We start from the raw sequence: 23628 nt of genomic DNA on the forward strand, positions 1-23628 counted from the left end.
TTTCTTCCGAATCGGCTAAAACAATAACAAACGACGCTGCTGATGTGGCAGTCTCAATCGACTCCAAACGTCGACAACAATTTCAGATTTGCGTTTCCCCTTCTATCGATCTCGGTGTAAATAGAATTCATGTTGTGCACTCTCTCCGACTGTCGTGTGACAGCTTCCACTTCTCTTCCGACCCCCTTCTTACCATCGATCCCACCAAAGATGTCGGAAATATAGGGACCCCCTCCTTTGTTGACCATTTGACTAGCGTTCCGAAATTTTTCGAAAATGCAATACTTCCTCGCGTCCTCCGGTCTGATCGCTTTGTTCTGCTTCAACGAAAAGTACACGAGTTCCACAATCCCGTGACTTTTCAGCAGGTGTTCTCTTTCGGCCAGACCTCTGAGCCTCTCCTTTTCCTCTGATTCGATTATCGGCTGAGGTTCGAAAGAGTTTCTGGCTTCGGAGCTTTTGATGGTCAACAACGGTTTGCGAGTTTTGGAAAGACCTTGGCTGGGCGGTCGCGATTGCTTCGGTATCGGAGAAATACGTTTGGCAGCTTCCAATCTAGCTTTCAGCTGCATCTCGTCCCTCAGAGCGTTTTGCGCGGCTTCCCTGGCCCTGCTCGAGGCTGTGTCGCAGTACAAAGTATTCAGATTCTGCTCGAAGAATCTCCCGTACACGCTGGAACTATTGTGTAGCGGGTAGACTAACCTAAATCGCCCTCTGGCAGCCATTTCGTTTTTGAAATGCTGGTCGAAGCATTTGACCTCAACACACGGAACCTGGTGATCTTTGTGGCCGTGTATCAGCCTCTCTCTGATGCGTTTCCTATCCTCGCGCATGACTCTCCTTTTGTCGCATTTATCTAAGTTCAGCATGGCGAACATGTCACTCAGCAAAGCTTCCTTCACCTCGCAGTCGAGTTGGGTATCCGTATGGAAACTGGGCGAGTGGTTCACCTCGAGGACCTGAGGGTTCATCCGCTTGTCGAATATGATATCGACACCTAGCAGCTCGCAACACGCAGGCACGACGTCGTGGTTGGGAAAACATGCGGCGTAGCTGTGCTTCAAAACCGGGTAAGCGCTCACTATGGTTTTTACTATGACGTCGTCCATACGGCACCAAATAGCGTCGACGTCGTAGTTCAAGCCGAGCAAATGGTTCTTCAGCCACGATAGTTTTCTCTTACTTCCCGCCCCATCCAGGTCTTGGTTGTACATTCGGCTATGCTTGTTCACCGCGTAGTTCGTCAGGTGCATGAACACGTTGGTGAAGTTGACCCCATTCGGTTCCTTATATTTGGCCGTGGCGAACCTGACCAGACCTTCGTCGTAGACGTAAATCCTCAGCGGATCGCAGCTGGTAATCAACGCGTAAACCCTCAGATCGAACTTGTAGCCATCGATTAGAAACGGCCGCGCTATGTATACCTGGCAGATGCCCTTATCGCATGGTCGCACGTCTTTCAAAGACTTCGTGATGACGATCCCACGACCTTGACTGCCAGCGTCCGGCTTCAAAATGAACGTCTTGTTCCGTCGCAACCTGCTGTACGCCATCGCGTCACCCAGGTCGGCGGGCAGACACCACGTCTTCGGGAAAAAGTTGTAGTCTCTCGGAAACAACCTGTTCATCCTGTTCAAGTTCCTCGCGAGCAAATCTTTGCGGCAAATCTCGAGCATTCCGGGGAAATGGTTGATTTTCTGGAAACGTTTCATCTCCTTGCACCGTTCCACCGTGATCGACAGATCTGTCCAGTACATGTTCCAATTTTCCCCCTCGCTGGCTTCCTTAAAGTTAAACCGCTGCACCATCTTCCTGATTACGTCGTATCTGCAGTGCGTCAGACAAATCGAGACCCCTTTTCCCTTTTTCTCCGACGGCGGACAGTGCCTTTTCTTTTCCGGAACGTCGGAAAGTTTATTGGTGGCGTTTTTGGCGATGGGCCGATTGTTTTCGTAATCTGAGGACCAAATCGAGCTGTCGCTGTTTTCGTTCGGGGCTACGCTAGTCGTGGAATCGCTCGCCATGAAAATGGTGCTTAATTATTGTTCCAGTACATTTTAAAAATTTGCGGTTGTCACTCGGAATGTCAGCTTAATTACGTTAATGTCGTTCAGTGTCGTCAGATAATTTAACAGGAAAGAAACGATCTCTGGGACGGCAAAATAATCAACTTTGAATATTGGAGTTTGATGGTGTGTCATTATTTTATTTGCGAAATGGTTCATTACAGGGATTTAGCTGTTAGAGAGAGGTACTTTGTAGGTAAAATCCGAAATATGAGACGAGAAATCAGTGACGTCATTAGTTCTTAATCATTGTTTGTCTCTCCTAGGCCCTGTTGCAGTTTCTACTCCTACAGGGGTTGAGAGGGGAGGTGGGTAAATCATTTTCTCGCCACCAAGTTTCAAACTATGTATATGTATAGAAGCTAGAACTGTATTATATATATAAATTATTATTATAATGTACATCGGTAGGTGACGAAATGTATATAACCATCGTGATTAAATTTATAACAAAACTGGTTTGCGATGATTTAGTTTGCGAAATGCTTCATTACGGGGTTACAACTGTAGATAAAGTGCGAATTATTAGACGAGAAAACAGTGTCGTCGTTAGTTCTTAATCATTGTTTGTTTCTCTTAGGCCCTGTTGTAGTTTCTACTCTTTCAAGGGTTGGGAGGGGAGGTGGGTAAATTATTTTCTCGCTGAGAGCGAACACGTGACTGTACTTTGTTCGATCCGATCATAGCTGGTAGTTGTTGGCTCTACCAAGTTTCAAACTATGTATATGTATAGAAGCTAGAACTATATTATATGATTAAATTTTAATTTTTCAGGTCACAAAGGTTATTATTATAATGTACATCGGTAGGTGACGAAATGTATATAACCATGGTGATTAAATTTATATCAAAACTTTGAAAATGAAAGAAAACAGTGAGGTAGTCTCTGAGATATTGTCCTTGTCCTTGTTTCGTTTTTCTCTTTTAGTGAAAACATCTAACATAATATACGAACACTATTAATATTGCTGGCACACTATGTATGTCTTGAAATAGTGTAGAGCTTGTAATGAGTAATAAATCAATGGTTCAGCATCAATAATAATTATATAAATAATTGCATTTTTGTGTATTTCTGTATTGTTTAATTTTCATGAATAAAAATATGTCAAAAACTGCAATTATTATTAAATAACCAAGACTATGGAAAATGGTATTGGTTTTAAAATCAGGGAAGAATATCAGGAGGGGAGAATTTTTGGGAGGAGGAGTTGTTACGAGTTTATTTTTTTCGAATCGTAATCTCTCAGTTCTAATGTGCTTAGTTCCAAAGAATGCAGACGACTATTCAACATTTCAATATATTTATAAATTAGAATTATAATGCCTCGCCATTACATGAAATACACAACTTACAGCACCTTTCGAAATATAAAAGAAAAGGAATATTACAATATCTGCATTAACTCGTTTCCTTTCAGGAAAGAGTAACTTGGTCACTTGGTTAATCCGTTAGATTCCTAGTTTCTTTCAGTGATAGTATTTTCCAGATACTAGCCACACAATCGCAATATGGAGGAAACTCGCTGGTTCCTGCTAAAATATAACTATTAATTGGTAAGTTGTTCAGTGAATGCAACTTATAAATTTTTACTTTTTTTTCTGCAGTTTTGTCCTTTACTTTCGGGAATTGTTCAGAATGTTTTTTTCCGCTGGAGTTCCAAGTTGTCGTCTTTAACTGTTGAAATACTATATTCAAAACCACTGTACGACATTTGGAAGAATGTAACAACATACCTGGATTTACCCCGTTCTTATTCGCATCAAGATTGCGTTCTTAACAAATGGGATTCAGATAGAATTACATTTTTCTAGAATGCCTTTAGAAAAAAACAACACAGCCACGATATTTTATTATTTTACACGGAAGGAACATGACATTAATTTGGCAATGAGACTGCGCATATTTCGCATAGCAAGAGAATTATAGCGCAAAATTGACATGAAAGGGAGCAAAAGAATCGTCAAACCCTAGATTACTTCGCTATTACACACTATTTCGCAATTTTTGGAGTTTTTATGGCTAAAGTTTCTTTCGATTTCCTTGCATTTTGATTAACTTGGGTTAGTTGGAAATATCTATTTTGGTTTCTAGAATCGAAAATCAGGATGCTCGTTATTCAGTAGAGATCAGAAAAGTAGAAGGGAGCTTGTGGGGTTTTAAAATTAAATTTTGCCGTTTTCGCCATTTCCTCCCCAAGTATAAATCGGAAATCAATATAGTTTTGGTTTCCTTTTTGTGGTTATCGATATTTCCTCCGCAAGGGATTTAATAATCCTTCTGCTGTGTTGACAAAACCCAACCACTTTCATTGATCTACCAACGCAATTGTTCTTACTTCATGAACTCTCTAAGTGATAATTTTTGTAAGGTTTCTTTTTCTTCCCTTGTTCTTGCCTTACAGGACCTCTATGAGGTTTCGTCGTACAGTATCAAGTGGTATCGTTTCGGAATAGCTGAACTTAGGACGTGCAAATATTTGGAACCAATAAATTCCAAGCGAGCCACTTTAGATGGTTTCCTACCCTTATGTGGAAGCTGTGCGACAACTACCCGATTGTGATTGCTGATTTGTTTTGTTGGAACCAAAGTCACTGCAGCTAAGTACTGTTTTGACAATATAATGTTATTTATAGAATTTTTTTTGTTACGCATCCGGTATTTATAGCTAATACTACAAAAATGTATTTATTTTTATTCCTTTTTGTCACCCTGTATCGAAGTTATCAGATTTCTGTAGTTAAATTGGTTTCATGTTTTTTTTCCGTTTTCCAAATGTTCATCAAACTAGAGAAAAACCTATTTCGGTAAAAAATGTTTTTTTTTATAGGGTAAATTCTGATTTCTTTTTTTTTCTCTTTAACTAACTGAGATACTGAACATCTGAGAGCAACCATTGTCTTTTTTTTTCTTACCCCTCTTTTTTTACAAGATTTTCGTAACTCCATTATTTTTGCACAATTTTTTTCCACTAGGATTCGATATGTTTAAACCGCATACATTTTTTTAAATTGGAGTTGAATTTAGATTAATTTTCAATAATTGTTCTTACGTTTACGATCTATGTGAAAATTTGAAAAATGTTTCGGTTGCATATTGGAAATGTTGACCCTATGCGCAATATTCTCGCTTTAGTTGGTAGTGCATTATCTTGATGAAGAAAACATTATCTAAAAATCTAAAGAGAAATTCTATTAAAGGACCGTAAAGTTAGCGAAAATGAAGTTTAAGGAGTTTGAAAAGCCTGCCCCCACCTGATACGAAAAAGCAAACGTTCTCGCCTTGACTTTTCGGTTTGATTAAATTAAATAAAAATCGGTCAAGCCGATGAAGCAACGAGGGTCATTTCGAACAACGATAATTCGGTTTTCGTTAACAAAGCGGCCATTATTTACAGGTAGTTTAGCAACTTGACGCTATTAAAGATTCCGAAGGCAAAGTCAAGGCAGGTAGGGTTAACTGTTAACCGGCAGAGATAAACGTTTCATCGTCAGTGCAACAACGTCTGTACGTGTAAAAATCCGCGTGCGATAAAATGTCGTCCAAAATAGCACTCTTTGCCTACATATATGCCGCCGTTTGCAGCAGCGTGACATTAACAGGTAAGAAGACTCAATGTGGCTATTTTTTGCGTTGTTCTGACCGATAAATAATGAATTATTTACTATCCAAGAAACTTTAGATATAATTTCAATTGACTTAATATATCGTGACGTCACATGACAGTAAATAATGTTGATGAAGTTTACTCGGTGTCCATTGGGCTTTCACGAATTTAAAATGTGATAAAATAGCAGCTATTTTAAGGGAAAGCTCATAGAGAACTTTAATTAGTAATCATTTTAATAAGTAGAGCAACATCGCAAATTCCAGCCTCACACAATTTGCTTAAATACAGCATTTATCATCTTCTCAATGACAAGCCCATAAAAAAATAGAACATTTACTTACATTAACCTTGAACAATCATCTTAGAAGGAAACACTTAAGTGTGTGTCTTATAACTTCAATGAGGAAAAATATATTTTTCCTTCTTATTTAAGGAGTAAAGTGTGCCCTTTTGACGTGTCCTTATTGAAAGATATTTTTATTTTGAAAACACTTTTTAATTGCAACTTCTTAACAGAAATAAAATGGCTCATTTAAAATTTGAATTGAAACGATTTTAAAGACCGTCCGTCCATCATGACGGCCAGGGTGATAAATACGGACGTGATAATATATTTTTCCTATTTTAGATTCCTATTATGGTAACACTTAAAAATCTTATCTATTCGGTTTTTGGTTATACGGCCTTATTATGTTTAATAATATTCTTAACAAATATATAATAAATTAATTATATTAATATATTTTTATAAATATGATGGTCTAGTTTAAGCAGTCTTGGTTAGTACTATTTTATGTTCTTGCTGTACTCAAAAATAATATGTTTTAGATTTTCGGTAATACTAATATTCTTAATTAATATATATTAAATTAATTATATTAATTTATTATTATAATTATTAGGTTAAGTAGTAAATAAGTAGTTTTATGATCACCTATAGAACCTCATAAAAATTAGCTTTAGCTTTCTCAATTTTTAGAACTATAAAAGACAATTAAAAATCCCAATTTTTAAATTGACCGCATTACCGTAAATTAAAAAAATATTTAACGTAAAAACCTTTTTTATTTACATTCTTTGTGAGACTTAAAATAATTACAAACATTAATACAAAATAAAATCTAATCTAATAGAACTATTATACAATACCACCAAATAAGCGAAAAACTAAGATATTTATAAATAAAAAGATTATTTTTTAAGAAACTCTCGGTATTAAAGTAACTGGGCGCGAAAGTGCAAAATGATATAATAAAGGTCCCAATATTTTCACACAAAGAATCTGTCTGCTATAGCATCTTTTCGACAAGCCCTGTATATAATATACAGAAATTTGAATATTTGATTTACAATTTCCACGATTTTCAGAATATATTGGTAGCGCATTATCATAATGAAGAAAAAAGTATGTAAAATTCTTGTGAGACATACAATAATTACTAAGAGTTTCATTTATCTCACAATATTTCCAGAACTTGTCCATCTAATAGTCTATTAATTAAAAACAGTACGAAAGGCATGTTATAAACCATTCATTTTCAGAAAAGTGCCTGACGCCCAACTCGGCAGCCGGCAATTGCGTTATCCTGGAAAAGTGTCCGCTAATTTACAAGGACTCCAACGATTTCGTATCCCCAATGACCCTGGAGAGGTTGAATTACCTAATCGCTTCGCAATGCGGCTTCAAAGGGAATATTCCCAAAGTCTGCTGCCCGCTGGAGAAAACGGCACCGTTGAAACTGCTCCAGGCGTGAATTTGTAACGAAAAATTATTCGGCATATTTTTAAATACATTAGAATAGTAACCAAAAAAAAAAAAGACTTCTAAATTTCTTTTGCGTATCAACCGGACCCGCGTTCATTAATTCCTATTATTAGCGTACGAAACAAAAGAGCAGTTTTCATCCCCACAGATGGGGCGGAGCGTTAGGAAACATTTTATTTATTAAAAGCTTCGGACCCACTTCCTCGCATGGCAGGATTAGCAGCGAAAAGGCATAACCTAACAACAGAAGTGCTATTTACGATTTCCTCCATTTCTCCCTCCTATACATATTTTTAAAAGCTTATAAATCAAAATACCGCGATGGCTTCGGATTAACTCGCCATTATTCAAATTGGCCGGTGCACGCGGCCCTTATTGCAAAATAAAAAAAAAAGAGAGGAGCTTTTAAAACATCGCTAGTAATTAGCTGTCTCCGCTAAATGAGATTTACGATGTTTCGACGATTTTTCCTGATGATGGCGTGCGGTAATACGACCTGAGAATAATATTTCGGTGACATTTAAATGTATGGCGTTCGTGTACGTACGTCTCGTGTAGAAAAACAACCCCGATATTTTGGACTCTCCGAGGAATAAAGCAATCTAAATTTGAGGCCCAACGGTGCGGCTTTCCTTTCGCCCGAATATAGAGTTTCAGGTACGAAGGCCAGTTGAAAATATGGGCAATTAAGAGGGAAATTATTAAAGAGGATTGCGTGAAAATTCTGTAGGTTGATTCCAAGTCCTTTTTTGTTAATTATAGAGTAGGATTCGGTATTCAATAAAAGGAAGAAAGAAGAAGAAAAATTTTTGGTTTTACATTTTAAATGTTTCGGTTTATGTTTCTACAATTTCTTATTAGAACTTACGACTAACTAAAAACTCTAAATCAATTTCATTAATTTTGTATTAGTAATAGGAATAGGAAATTCGCGTATATTTAAATTTTGTATAAATAACGCAATTACAATATTAATATTTCGGAAAAAAATTTCAAAGCCACCTTAATATGACAAATGGCCAAGAAAGATCGAGATATGAAAATAAAAACTGGCTAGCGGGTGGGCAGTACAAATGATCCCTTTCAGTAAAGTACGGTTATAAAAGGGGTGACATTTTCATTTTAAAAAATAGTCTGCTCAATATTTTTTGCTTGAAATTGTATACGGCGAAAAGTTTTCGAAGATTCAGAGGCTAATACTGTGTGAAAATAGAAATAGAAATTTCCACTTATTAATATTACATATTTACGATAAAATACATGCGTTGCCATAGCAATTGATTAAAAATTAGTCGTGTGCAATTTCCATAAACGGCTTTACTTCGAAGACCAAAACTATCAGAATATTCAATGTTTCGATTATACGATTATGAAATGAGCAGCATTTTGGAAAATGGTTTCAAAATGTAATGTCATTAAAATAATGAAGGGTCGGGTTTTAAAGTAGAGAGTAAAGTTAAAAATTCAAATGTTTAAACGCATATATAAAACACGGTTATTATATATAGCGACATTTCCATTAAAAGAAAAAACAATAAAAAAGAATATTATCCAATAAGTGCGGTAAACGGGAGTTGAGTCATGACTTTATTTGGCACGAGCGGAGCGCAGCTGAGCGAGTGACTTAAAAAAAAATTCTATTCCCGTCTGTAAAATACCTAATTACACACCGATCTAGCGTGCGAGAAGCGTCACTTCTTAGTGTCAATTTCCCACGGATCGGAGCCACTTCGGATATTTCCTTTGCATTTTGACGATTGTGAATTCTGATGGTCATGTCAATGTTGTTTTGTGAAAATGTACCCAAAAACTAACCGTCGTAGAACAAGTACAGTATGCAAAACGTTCGGTAAACTTTTTAACTCACTCGTTTATTAAACACTCGCTCTGTTTACCAAACGTGTTACATACTAAACTTCTTCTAGGATCGTTAGTTTTTGGGAACATTTTCGCAAAACAACACGAATACATTCACCGACATACAGACAGACAGAATTGACAAATATCAACATTCAAGTCGTGCGGTAAAATTTTCGAAAATATCCGTTTGTCCCAAACCCGGTGCGGTAATATCCTGGAAATGTCCGAAGTGACTCAGATCGGTGTATAATTAGGTATTTTACAGAAGGGAGTAGAAAAACATTTTTTCTTTAATTTTTTTTAAACGTAGACATTATTACGCCAATTACATTATTTTAATTAAAATTTAAAATTGTTTACCGATTCAAATTCAAACAAAAAATTAGGGCGGAATTTTAAATACATAATTAAAGTGAAGAAAAAATCTTAATAATAATTTTTCAGATTCAAAGTAATTATATTTGCACCAATTGTTCTCTGACAAGGAACTAAAAATTGTCATTGCAGTTTTCCTGGTGTTCTTTCCTTAGTTTATACGCGCGATTCGATATGATTCGAACGATATTCGGCAATTAGTATAATTCGTCAATGTCCAACACTAGTAAATGTTGATGTAGATGTAGATGTAAAAGCTGACGATGTAAATCGAGAAATTCGAAATCGCGCGCGCGGTTTAATTAGTTGGGATTTAATGAACTCCCGCAAAGGCTCAAAACATCTCCACATATCCCCCGAAAGCTTTACACGAGCAGGACTGCGCGCAAAATACATCAAAGGTTGCCATAGCGTTTATTATAATACGGCAACCGGGTCCGAAACCAAGAAAATACGGTTGAACGGACTCACGCCGGACAATGCCCAAATAATTCGCCCTCTAACCAGTTTGATTTTTCAATGTGATACCTTACACACATAGTCCGGACTAAGTGGCGTAAAAAAAGATCGAGCTTCCTATATTTCCCTCTAGAGACGCCACGTTGAGTGTAATTCTAAAAACAACTTTAATTAATCATTTTAATCTAATGTAATTTATTAAAATCGCTGGATTACCTTATTGCAATACATTAATTACCATAAGTACAGTGTTTAACAATAATACTTATTAAACTTAAACCTTATGCATAGAAAATATGCTCACAATTTTTTATATCTGATTAGTTTGAAACGACTTAACAGAATTTAAGTGCCATATCAAAAAAGTTATTGCAACCATATTTTCTAACATGGATATTTATATAAAAAGATTCAAAGGATCGGTATGTTAAATCTCAAGAATTGAGGGCAACAAGTACTTTTTTATTTGTTTTTTTTTTAAAGAAAATTACTTATGTTACTAAACTGTTAAGTCTAAAAATGAATACCGACTTTAACAGACATCTTCTATTGTTAATCTTTGTTAGATTTGGTCTATCGACTATTATTGTTTAATGTATCTTACTGAAATTTCGATTTTGTAACGCCAATGTATAAATGAGGCATCCCAATATGAGGTTTCGAATGTTGGTATCGAATAAAATAAGAGTTTCAGAACTTACCTAAATGTAATTTATTAATACTGACTCTAACAGGCGTCTTCTATTGTTAATCTTTGTTAGATTTGATCTATCGACTATTATTGTTTTATCTATGTTACTGAAATTTCGATTTTGTAACCCAAATGTATATATGGGGTATTCCAATATAAGGTTTCGAATGTTGGTAATGAATAAAACTTTCATAACATACCCAAATGTAATTTATGGCAGTGCGTAGCCGGATAGTTTACAATATCTGCCAAATGGCCACCATGACTTCTCAAGCAGCACACAATTCTTTTGTTGATGTTTTTTAGGTGTGTCACCAATTCGCTTAGTTTCTTCTTTCAATTGTTGAATGGTTTGCGGTTTTTTTTGTAGGTTTTGCTTTTCACAAAGCCCCACAGAAAATAATCAAGCGGTGTTAAGTCACTTGACGTTGGTGGCCAATATACGTTTCCATTCCTGGAGATAAGCCTCCCTCTAAACTGTCTACGCAATAACTTTACTGTTTCGCATGCTGTATGACATGTCGCACCATCTTGTTGGAGCCACATCCATCATTTCATACCATAAAACAACATCAATCATCGTTTTCTATTTACTGTAACAACTTGTTCGTCTTCACCTTCAAAAAATTACGCACCAATGACATCCTCAGACCAAAAACTGCACCAAACTGTGACACGTTGAGCATGCGTGGAGATTTCGTGGATTTGTCTAGGATTTTCAGGGCCCAGATGTCACAATTTGGTTAATTAAGTAACCGAAATTTGCTTTCATCTGTAGGATCCAATTGGAAAATGACGTTACTTATGATTGGCTGACGTTAGCTCCTGTGTTAATTGAATTTTGTAAGGATGTAGACGCATTTTTTAAATACGTTTTAACGATGTAAATACGTTGTTCTACTGTATAGGGCTCCATTGCTAAAATCTTACTGAATGCCGCATTAAAATAAAAACCGAATAACATAAACAACATTTGAGTTAAGAAAAAGTAGCAAAAAGACACATTCGAAACCTCTTATTGGAATACCGAGTTCTATTAGTACCACCCAAATGTAAGCCTTTTTTTTTTTGAAGTATGGGGAAACAATATATAATTTAAATGTAGTAAACATTTTATATTATAGATATGTTCACGCTTAATGAAAGAAAATACTAAAACGAATCGGCGGGCCATGTAAATCAAAATTGCAGCTATTAGTTTAAATAAGTTTTCATTGCGTTATTAATTAAAACAATTATTTCTCTTTAGCAGCTTATAGTTACATAATGACCGCTCTATGTTATTAAAATTAACAGAAGAAAGCCAATTTGGTTCGGAGTGCTGATTGCTGGAAAGAGAGATATACTGCTTATGTTGTGCGTCAATTTTTCTGGTCCTGGGTTTGTAATACTTCCAATTTTGTATGTGTTGTAGTCATACACTCAGAGGAAAAAACGCTAACGATTTGATAGAAATTAAATATTATTTTGCTTCCTTGATGTTTTTTAATAAATCAAGAAGAGTCTATATGGTTGTGTGATATAATTTATTACTTACTCTGTACGTGCTTTGATATTGTTTTAGGGGGATACCATATTGGTGACAGGTAGAGACCGGAGTCGCGGTTAAGATTGTTAGGTTGCTTATAGATTTCTATAGACTCTTGGATTTTTCGATGGCAGAAGAATTGATTAAAGGCAAGAATTTTAATTTTATCTAATAATATTTTATGACCGGTTTCGTGATTGTTTTAGGCAACTCCTAATGAGTTTATTTGTCTTAGTCTTAAGGCTCTTTCATGTTCCTTGAGCCTAGTTGATATTTTTCGTCCGGTCTCTCCAATGTATTCTTTGCAGCATATGCATGGAATGCTGTAAACTCCTAGCATTTCAAATGGAATTTTGTCTTTGATCGAAGATGTTGAGAGATTTTTGGATAAGTGGTAAATCTGGGTTTAACGTTATATTTCTTTAGAACTTTTGATATGTGGTCAGTGATGTTTTGAATATAAGGAAGGACAACAGTGGCAAGTGCGAGATTGCTTTCGGTTTCATTGTTATTGAAAATTATAATTAACAGATATTAAAGTAAGAGTCACCAAATATTATTTTAAATTTATAATAACAACTTAAACATTTTTCATAGAAACTTCCACAGGTTATTGTAATATTTCTTACAAAACTTATGGATATCTCCTAAGTCGATTTTTGTTGAAAACTGGCTCGCATTTTACCCTGTACCTGCTTGAATATGGTTTGAAAGGGGCGGAGCTAGATGAGTCGCATAAACATCGACTCGGTTGACCGATTTCTATACACTTTCGGATTTTTCGTTGCTGAAAGAATTGATTAAATGCAAGAATTTTAGTTTTAGGGGATTAAATTTTATGTTCGCTTTCGAGTTCCTGTCCGCCAACTGCTGATGACTATATTTGTCTTAGATTTAAGCCTCTTTCATGTTCTTTGAGCTTAGTTGGTGATTGAGGATGATAGGCGAAACGTTAGCAAGTTCGATTCAACAAAAACGGACGCAAGAGGAGTTCAGAAGTTTTGTAAAATGAAAAATGTTATATGTTTAAAACATCATTATAAACTGTCAGGAAAGTCCTTTTTTCCTGTTAACACTATCCTTAGACTAAAAAGTCCTATTTTTTAGTATCAGTTTAGTTTTCTTATAAAATATAATATTTTTATTGGAATTCAATTTGCCCTAACTTTATCAGTCTTACTTAAAATAAAACGCATAGATTTTTTCAATGATTCCTAATTGCTTTTTATTTGGTTTGATCATTGACACCTTCTTGGTTGCACTATTTTGTAATGCGTACTGTTATATATTATCCTATAATTGTTTGTTTGCTTATCGCCAACAATTTAAACAATGAACTACTTTTAAAACCAACAAGGAAACGGTTACTTGAAGTGGTCACTAAATAACAACAGAACAGGTGGACCCCCAAGGAGCGCGCAGACGCTACGGCTATCCCTTTGTTTTATTGGTTAGTTAAACGTCCTTTTGTAATAAAAAAGTAATAATTAAAGAAAAATTGTCTTTTGTATTCCGTGTTTGTGGAATTGTGAAGAAAAATTATGACCAAATGTTATTTTATAACTATTGTACTTCGCATACGTTCCTTTCAATCTGGAATGCTGGTGTATAGTATGGTCATCATACTATAATATCCACATTGGGAATATGAAAAAGATTCAACGAAAATTCTCAATGTTCCTTGAATACAAGTCTGACGGTGTGTCCCACAAGATGGCATTCACATTCAATTATTATGTGAAAAGTTTTCAGTTGCATCGCTTGCAAAAATATTAATTTTCTTGTTCCAAGGATTGAGTTAAGAAAATCATCCATCCAAGTTTTTTTCCGCTGTCGCTGTTATATTTTTATTTGCTTACGTTACCCACTCAGTAATTGGGATTATCCAGATTATCCAGCTGTCTAGTGTATAGGACTTGTCAAGTGTCACCAAAAAACGTAAATATCGACGGTAATATTTAAAAATGAAAAAAACTTCCATTACAAGATTAACTTTTTAACCAATTCTGCAAAACACTGCGAATGATGTCGATGTTGTTTAGACCTCAATAGTCCGGAGTAAACCGATCACAGGTGAAGCGGAGTTTAGGGTTAGGACAAACGACGAGACGATGGAAAGCAGTGCGGTCGAATCGGGTTTCATTCACGGAAACCCCCAATTCAAGTGTCCTTTTAGCGTTTATTAAAGTTGCTAAATAGGTTGGCGGCCTTTGTGCGCGGAGGATGCGACATCGTACGTGAAAAATATATTATATAGACAGAAACCCGAAGTTTCGACTTCAAAGGACGCCGCCCCGGTCGGAAAAATAGGGAGACCGGGGAGAAATATTGCGCGATAAACAGATCTTTTTGAGGTGTCTGCAAGATATATGATAAAAGTTCGCGAGAGATTCGGTCGGATATGATATTAACGACAGGCCGTTCGGATTTTTCAAAGGCGTTCGACTCCGAAACCGAGACACTAGAGAATTAAATTGGATAGAGCAAAAGAGACGGCCTTTTTAGAAAATAATGCGTGGGGCTTTGATATTCGTCGACGGCGAAAAGTTTCGTGCCACATCACCACATCAGTGCGTTTCAAAAAAATAATAAATGGAACAGTAGTCGGGACTGGTAACCTCTGCATCCCCCGGTCCCCACTGTTTCGCCGCTCATCGACAGATGGCAGCACAGGTTCTAACAAAAAAATATCCTCTCTCGCATACTCACCACTCACCAAAATCGTATAGGATTGGTCGGTACAGGTTCAGGTTCTTCCGACAACGTTGTCCTGGATTTTGCAATATAGTTATATTTTATCTACCAGACAATTTACAAACATTGGCAACACCGCAATTCCATATTACTCAGAAATTCAACCAGCAATAAAAACTATTTTATTGTAAAACGAAACATTAATCAATGAAGATGAACTACTTGACGAAATATCGTTAATAAAGGAATTTGTAACCAATTAAAAGTTGAAAGATAGGTAAGCTAATGATATCAATGTTTGTATCGCACTATTGTACAAAAAAAGCAACTGCGGTTTAGAAACACATCTTTGATGGTTGAGTTTCCACTTTGACTATTCGGTACTAATGCACAGGAAGAAAGAGGGTTTTCAATTTAAACAGCTTTTCGAGTAGCGAAAAAAGTGAACTTCATACGAGTACTTTGAAATCAACCATGATTACAAGGTGCAACGGGAATTTAAGTTGTTTGAAGTTTCACAAAGTTATTTTAAAAAATAGTATTGATCTAAATAAGTTCCTTTAAACAATAGATGGTTTTAAAAAATCATTAGGCATTAAAACTTAGGTCATATATATTTTCAATATCTATAAGAAAAAAAGTCTTTTTGTACACAAAAGATAATATATATATATATATATATATATATATATATATATATATATATATATATATATATATATATATATATATATATATAGAATAGATTTTTTTCTATATATATTCTATATATATATATATATATATATATATATATATATATATATATATATATATATATATATATATATATATATATATACATATATATATATATATATAGAAAAAAATCTATTCTCTTGTTTTATGAGTTTCCTGTAAAAAGTGTTTGTACCTTATGACGTCCGTATACATAGATACAATACTTACGTTAGTTTTCGACTGCATTTCCGTATTTCAAAAGCATATTAACTTTTTACCATAATAAAACACCTTCAATAAAAAATTCTAATCGTTGAATCTCAGAAGAAACTCTCGCTTCTTCTGCATTTTTAATCTTACCGACTTGACAATTAAGTAATATTTTATATTTATAAAAATATATTTACTTATCTGTTTTTTTCCTTGTTGTACACTTATTTTTTAACGGATTTTGAAAATTTTGGTGTCAAAATATTGCAAAAAAAGCACCGGTTTAAAATTAATAGTTCATTAAATTAAATACTATTTGCTATTAGACAAGTAAAGAAACGTTTCTGTTACAATTTTTCCCATGATCAGATAACCCAGTAAATAGTATTTATGATGCTCACAGCCTCCTAGTCATAATTTTCAAAAATTAAATAAAAATTTAAAAAAACAGAAAAAGAGAAAACCCGTCCTATCCTACGCAGAATGATCTCCTGGGTCCAAAAATGCAAAAAAATATAGGTTGTGCCGTTTAAAATTCGAAAGGTACTGTCGTTTCCGCTCAAACCGGAAGTACAACCGATGACTAAATATTGTCAAAAAATTCTGCATTGAGCATATGTTAACCCTTTCAAATTTCAGGTAGCTATCTCAAGCCGTTTCAAAGTTATAGACTGTTCCCACTTTCTTGTGCCACCCGGTATTATTATTATTTTTACATAATTCAAAAGTGGGAGTGAGTCGTCATCCTGGATTTATCTCTCTCGAAGTTGGTCACCTTGCATAGAAAGAAAAACAAGAAAATATTGATAACGCCTTTTTCTAATATATGAATCCACTGATGCATCAAAACAACCCCTTCTACTTCCCTAAACCACTATTATTGCCCTTATAGCACGCATAAACGGTAAACAAAAGCGCGGTATTCAGATCTCATATTTTCTCGGGTAGAGCTTTAGTAAATTTATGTAGAGATTTAGGACGTTTTCAGTTTAAAATAAGCCGTAAAACGTTGAGGCTTCGAATAAAATTTCCATAGACATAAAATTATATCAGTAAAAGTTCCTCATATATCAGGCTATAATTTTTATAACGATACATACTTGCGATTTTTATTGTTCAGAAAACAGTACATTGGGGTGAGATGAGAGGAACCCTCTAATGGAAAATACGAATTTTGTTCCATTTGAATAAAAATAATTTTTGTACTGTTATACGGACTTTGTTTAAAAAAATTCGAAGCTGATTTGATTGCATTACTGCGTCTTCATATAAACAAATTATATTATATCATTATATACAAAATTTCTATAAAACAAATACTTAAATTTAAATAAATCCCCAGTAACGAGCCTGCAATCTTGTAACAAAATTCGAACTTAGTTGAAGACATTGAACAAGTTTTTTTTTTCATGCTTTTGATTAAATGCTATTACATTTAATATGTGAATGAAGATATACATGGATGAAAATAAGACATCCAATTTGTTTTCCTTTAGCTTTAAATAAATTCTGCAATAAATATACAAGGAGCCTCTAAAAATGGGGAAAAGGTGCTACCTCCAAATTCCTGAGGATAAAATAAAATGTTCAAGTTGATTTAAGTTTCCATAATAATTTGTAATTAGTTTTTTGAAATATGCTGTACTTAATCTTAAGGTATAGGTGAACCAGAATTATAGTGTTTTTAGAACCGACCCTGTGATTAACTTTTGCCTACTGCTTATTACTTCAAAACCGCAGCCCCTTATAGAACACCCTGCCGACACTTACCTGTAACCATTCCAGGACCGTCCTACGAATTTATTTACCTATACTAACAATAAGTATGTAATAAAAAAACTATTATATGGTCATAGTAACAATTTATTACGTTCTATATCACTTGTTTTTATTGCTGCTCTAACTTACCCTTCTGAATTTCTTATAAAATTGTAAACGTTCAAAACAATTTGTTTAGCATCCGAAGACAAGTGGATCCGGTTTTTTATTTGCTGAGGTAGCTCGCCTTCTAAATTGTCATTAGGTTCGACTACCATCACTTCGCCTTCAAATTCTGCGTTGTTTTCCATGTCTTCTTCTAACAGGACAACATCTTCAAACTTTCAAAAAATGTTTAATTTTAAGATTCTAATAAATATTTATCTGTATTCTTATGAAGTATCTTTATCTAGCGCTAATATAATCTATAGTCTTAAAAAAGACTATTGTTGTTTATAAATCGAAGACCTATGTAGAACACGCAAAAATACAAGAAGAAGAATCTTGTTAATCGACAGGCACACAAGACAAAATTGATTATTTTAAAACTCACCTGTAAGATAAATAGAGTACAGGTACTTACTCTTACCCTTCCAACTATGCAGTGAAAACTGCCTCGAAGGGTCAAAGTTCGAGAATCAGGTACATAAGTACATACTTACTGGAAATTTGAAACGGTCCATTTACGTTTCAAATAAAATTTTCAAGTTTGTACAAGTATTTGTCACGGTCCATCTCAGGCAAGACCTACTTAATGCAGAATAAACTTCTGTTGGGATGGGTTTTACCACGGTCCTGCGAAGGTCTGCGGTTAAGGTACTGTAAAATACTTAAAACCTCAAAGCAAGAAGTGCATTATAACTTTGGTCGTACAATACAAATAGTTATTCTCCAGCTCTCTTACATGGAGAACATAAGAGTTCCTTTTTAGTAGTCATTTCAGGATTTAAAATAACTGCCGCAAAATTGGAATCCATTATCACAAATATTATTTATTAAAGATTGAAACCAAACTGAACTTTTGACATTTTGATTTTTGGTTTTGATTTTTGTTATCTCCTTTTGTACACTCAAAGAAAAAACGTAAAATTTAAAAAAAAACGCTTTTTAGTAAATCAATAATATTCTATATGACTCTATAGTATCTTCTTGAAATGATATTTTTTTACTTATTCTTATTAAAAATAAAATATTGTCTATACTTGAATTGAAAAGAAATCCAATGAAATTACGGTGACACAGTTAATAAAATAAGCATCACAAAATATTATTTTAAATGTTTAATATAACAAATTAACAGTATCATTATATGCATACGGTTTAATGAAAGATTTACCCATTAAAAAGAAATAACTGTTTTTTTAAATCGTTTAAATAAAACGAATATATTTTTTTTCAATAATACCTAATTGCTTTTACTTAGGTTTTGGTAGTAAATGAAAGTATATATATAAATATATATATATATATATATATATATATATATATATATATATATATATATATATATATATATATATATATATATATATATATATATATATATATATATATATATATATATATATATATATATATATATATATATATATATATATATATATATATATATATATATATATATTCTCACGTATTGATTCACGGATGGAAAAATGTGATAACACTATATTCCGGGATATCATCCGTTCGCTCGTTGAACTCCGACTGGAATCCTGCATCCGACTGGAATCCTGCAAATCTTGCATCCGACTGGAATCCTGCAGACGTTTCGCCAAAATCTCACTTGGCATCTTCAATGCTCGCGCTCCGAAGTGTTTTCGGAGCGCGAGCATTGAAGATGCCAAGTGAGATTTTGGCGAAACGTCTGCAGGATTCCAGTCGGATGCAAGATTTGCAGGATTCCAGTCGGATGCAGGATTCCAGTCGGAGTTCAACGAGCGAACGGATGATATCCCGGAATATAGTGTTATCATATATATATATATATATATATATATATATATATATATATATATATATATATATATATATATATATATATATATATATATATATATATATATATATATATATATATATATATATATATATATATATATAGATATACATATTCACGTATTGATTCACTGATGGAAAAATGTGATGACACTATATTCCGGGATATCATCCGTTCGCTTTTACACAAATTTACAACATTTACAAGGTTGTCTTATCACACACGCACCAGAAAGACACAAGCTATCCTGGACAAAGCTAGCAAGGCCCTACTCCAAGACCAGATCAGGCGGACCCGGTACGAAATTAGTGAGACTGAACTACAACTTTTTAGACTCCACCTGAAACTGAGCAACAAGATCCATCAGTTGCTGTGGGACCGCATAGAATTATTAACATCATGGCGCACTGAGAAAGACAAGGACATCACGTCAAAAAAACTGTGGAAGAAATTAGAAATCCTTCAGTCAAATTCCAAAAAATCAGGACAAGTGCCAAATACAAACCGAAGCAGTACAGTTCATAATATTTCAGCATACCATCTTTCCGATACAGAAGTCAGCGTACTGAATAAAGGATTTAACTATGCAATAGCTCCAAAAAGAGTACCCGTCGAAGAGATCGTTTCCAACGTCGAAGCAAGTCTTTCCACCATAGACGAACAAGATGCGGAGTTAATTAGGCAAGATGTCGCCAGAGTCTTAAGACAGTCAAAACCACCGCAACCAAGCTTAAGCAGAGAAGAAATGCAAGCCTTAAGGAATCTAAACAAAAACGAAGATATTCTAATAATTCTAAAAATCGAGTCGTTGCCCAAAATTCTATGGGCTCCCAAAGATCCATAAGGACGGGGTTTCCCTGCGTCCAATCGTAAGCGCCTTTAACTCACCATTATGCAAGCTGGAAAAACATCTGGCCAGTGCACTTCAGCCCATAGTGGAAAAGGCAGATTCCTATGTTAAAAACTCAGAACATTTCACTCAGATTTTAGGTTCTCTCAGGATGGACAAGGACGACATTATGGCAAGTTTCGATGTCAAATCCCTCTACCCGAGCATTCCAGTAGAAGAGGCACTCTTGTTTATGGAAGAAAACGAAGATCTTCTGCCGTACATAATAGATCTGTCAAGACATTGCCTGAAAAACGCTTACTTTTTGTACAACGGGAAAATTTACCGACAAATAGATGGAGCAGCAATGGAATCATCTCTCTCATCTGTAATTGCCAACCTCTTCATGATTTACTTCGAAACGAAAGCAATAGAGAAGGCAGATCTGAAGCCAAAACTATGGACAAGATACGTTGATGACGTATTTGTTGTATGGCCTTTTGGCAAGGAGGAGCTTTTGAAATTCCTAGATCATCTGAATTCCATTCACCCAAGGATTCAATTTACAATAGAACTTGAAGAGGATAACAGTCTGCCCTTTTTAGATGTGCACATCACAAGGACCGAAGATGGACATTTGGAACACACTGTCTATAGAAAACCAACACACACTAATAGATATCTGAACGCTAAATCTCATCACCACCCATCACAGATACAGGCAGTGGCAAATACATTAATTGCTCGGTCCTTCAGGCTCACAAACGAGAGGAACAGACATGAAGAACTGAAAAAAATTAGTACCTGTCTTCGAAGATCGATCGCTGTCCTGCCATACATCAAAGGGGTTACTGACAAAATCGGCCGAATATTACGGAAACACGACATATCAACGGCATACAAACCCGATCATACCATCGGAGCAATACTAAGAAACCCAAAACAAAAAATTACTCTGGAAAACCAAGGAGTATACAGTGTAGCATGCGGATCGTGCAGCCTGACGTATGTGGGACAGACCAACAGAAGGATTTCAGCCAGGCTCGAGGAACATCGTTTAGCCATAAGAAACAAACAAACAACATCTGCTTTGTTTCAGCACCAACATCAGACAGGCCATAAAATTGATTTCGGTACTTGCAAACAAATAGCTAATATTCCTGATTTTAGGACTAAGATTATACGAGAGGCCATCGACATAGAAAAGTCCGGATACCTCAATACGAGAGACGACGCTCTGCATTTATCCAATACGTGGAGAACGATAATCAAACAACAGAGCGATACGCAGCAGCCAACGGGGACATCGCAACTACGATCGGGCGAAATTAACAACGCGACAATTCGGGGGGCGGAACCACCTCCCCTCCCGCACAAGCAGCACCGTTACCATCTCCGGCGCAGGGTATAAATACCGCACGCACCGCCGATAACCTCCCAGTGTTCGAAGTATTTTCGGAGCGCGAGCATAACCTGTTAGAAGTAACCACCGATCACCCTCAAAATAGACACGTTCCAGTGTGATTAAAGTCGTCACCGAAGAAAACGGAAAAACGTAATAATAATTAATAATAAACGAGTAATAATTTGTTTTAAACAATTCGCTTTAAAACAAATACAAATTAACATTAACAAAAAGGAAAATCGTTGATGTTTTAAAATGAATTTATTAAATTTATAAACAAAATAATATCACAATATTTACAAACATATATAAAATGTTATATTTTGGTTGGTTAAATTGTGATTTATTTCAAGGCGATTTCTTGTGCATTGCAAGACGCATTATTTTTCTGAGCGTACCTTTCGGCTAGGGTAGTTAAGTCGTTTCATAAACAATGCCTTAATCTAGACTGTAGTGACAATTCCTTTCCCCTTCTGCATTGAGGATTATGTTCAAGATAACTTGTCCATCTAATTGTATCTATCAAATATTGAGGCTTGATCAGGATTTATTAATTTTCCCAATGGTTGGGTTTTATAAAAGTCCTGTCATGAGAATATGTTGCTTTTTGCTATATTAATAATATTATTTTGCAAAGACCAGTTTTGGTTAGTAATATTAGTTATACAATCTCATCTACAGCAACTGGAAAAGGCAACTTGTTGCCCCAAGAAAACCGCAACTTTAGGAGTTTTCTCTGATACGTTTTAGAAGCGGCAAGGGGCTCGTTTTTGGAACCAGTTTCGAACTTTATACCCCACGTTCGAATTTTCCGACGATTAAATCTAAGCGAGCAATTATTCGCGCATTACAATTTTATGGAGCAACTTCGCGGACTTACCGGTCCGTGCAAGTTTTGATGAATTACCACCAACAAGGAGGCGAAGTCCTTGGGCTTGCACGGTACATTTACCTAAGAAGTGGTGGGACCTGCTTGAATGACCCTTTCAGCGTCGTCCTCGACCCCCCACTGCGTTGCCGCTCTACTACCCCACATCTATTATCGTCCCTAAGCAACGGACCACCGCCTGGGGGACTGCGATATTGCAGAGATTGCGACCGGTTTAAATCGTGATTTGTAATTCTGTGTATTTAAATTCTCGCTCGACTTTTCGTTGCTTTTTTGCGCCCGTTTTAAATCAAGAGTAACAAATATTTTTATATAATAGTAGAGTAGAGAGGACCATTTTAATTGCAGAAAAAATTTGTAAAATCTGTTACTCTACTTCTTTTCTTCTTTCTAATCAGAATTATTTCAATGTTTATTGAACATATGTCATTGGTGGATTGTTTTTAGTTAAGTAATAACTAGGTTAGTCAGTAAATATTCTAACTGCCATCCTTTCCTTAACAGTAATAATAAAATATGTTTTAGTTAACAGTACCCGCATAAGGAAATTGTTTAGAAACTTTATTTGGTTAGTTTTGGTTAGTTTGTAATTTTGTAATTATTTTTTATAAAAAGAATATATACGCGATTTTTAATAGAATGTTCTCCAGCCGAGAAATGGAGATATGTTATCTCACAAAGTATCCATATTTTTTCTTTCTTCTTGTGTAAAATACCTAATTATACTCCAATCTAACATGCGGACATTTCCGGGATATTACCTAACGGGATT

At 35.0% G+C, this 23628-nt stretch overlaps 2 protein-coding genes across 2 annotated transcripts; one reads left to right on the forward strand and one right to left on the reverse strand.

Annotated features, from left to right (window-relative positions):
* LOC132700805 (tubulin polyglutamylase ttll6-like) lies at positions 1-2153 on the reverse strand. Its single transcript, XM_060668353.1, has one exon. The coding sequence runs from the start codon at positions 2022-2024 to the stop codon at positions 54-56; it is 1971 nt and encodes a 656-aa protein (XP_060524336.1). The 5' UTR covers positions 2025-2153; the 3' UTR covers positions 1-53.
* Positions 2154-5553: 3400 nt separating this feature from the next.
* On the forward strand, positions 5554-7503 carry LOC132701237 (phenoloxidase-activating enzyme 1-like). Its single transcript, XM_060669020.1, has 2 exons — positions 5554-5669; positions 7220-7503. Exons 1-2 carry the CDS (start codon positions 5603-5605, stop codon positions 7429-7431), a joined length of 279 nt encoding a protein of 92 aa, XP_060525003.1. The 5' UTR covers positions 5554-5602; the 3' UTR covers positions 7432-7503.
* The last annotated feature ends 16125 nt before the right edge of the window (positions 7504-23628 follow it).

The sequence above is a fragment of the Cylas formicarius genome, unplaced genomic scaffold (genome assembly GCF_029955315.1).
Source record: "Cylas formicarius isolate icCylForm1 unplaced genomic scaffold, icCylForm1.1 PGA_scaffold_4__25_contigs__length_36172078, whole genome shotgun sequence".
Classification (NCBI taxonomy): domain Eukaryota; kingdom Metazoa; phylum Arthropoda; class Insecta; order Coleoptera; family Brentidae; genus Cylas; species Cylas formicarius.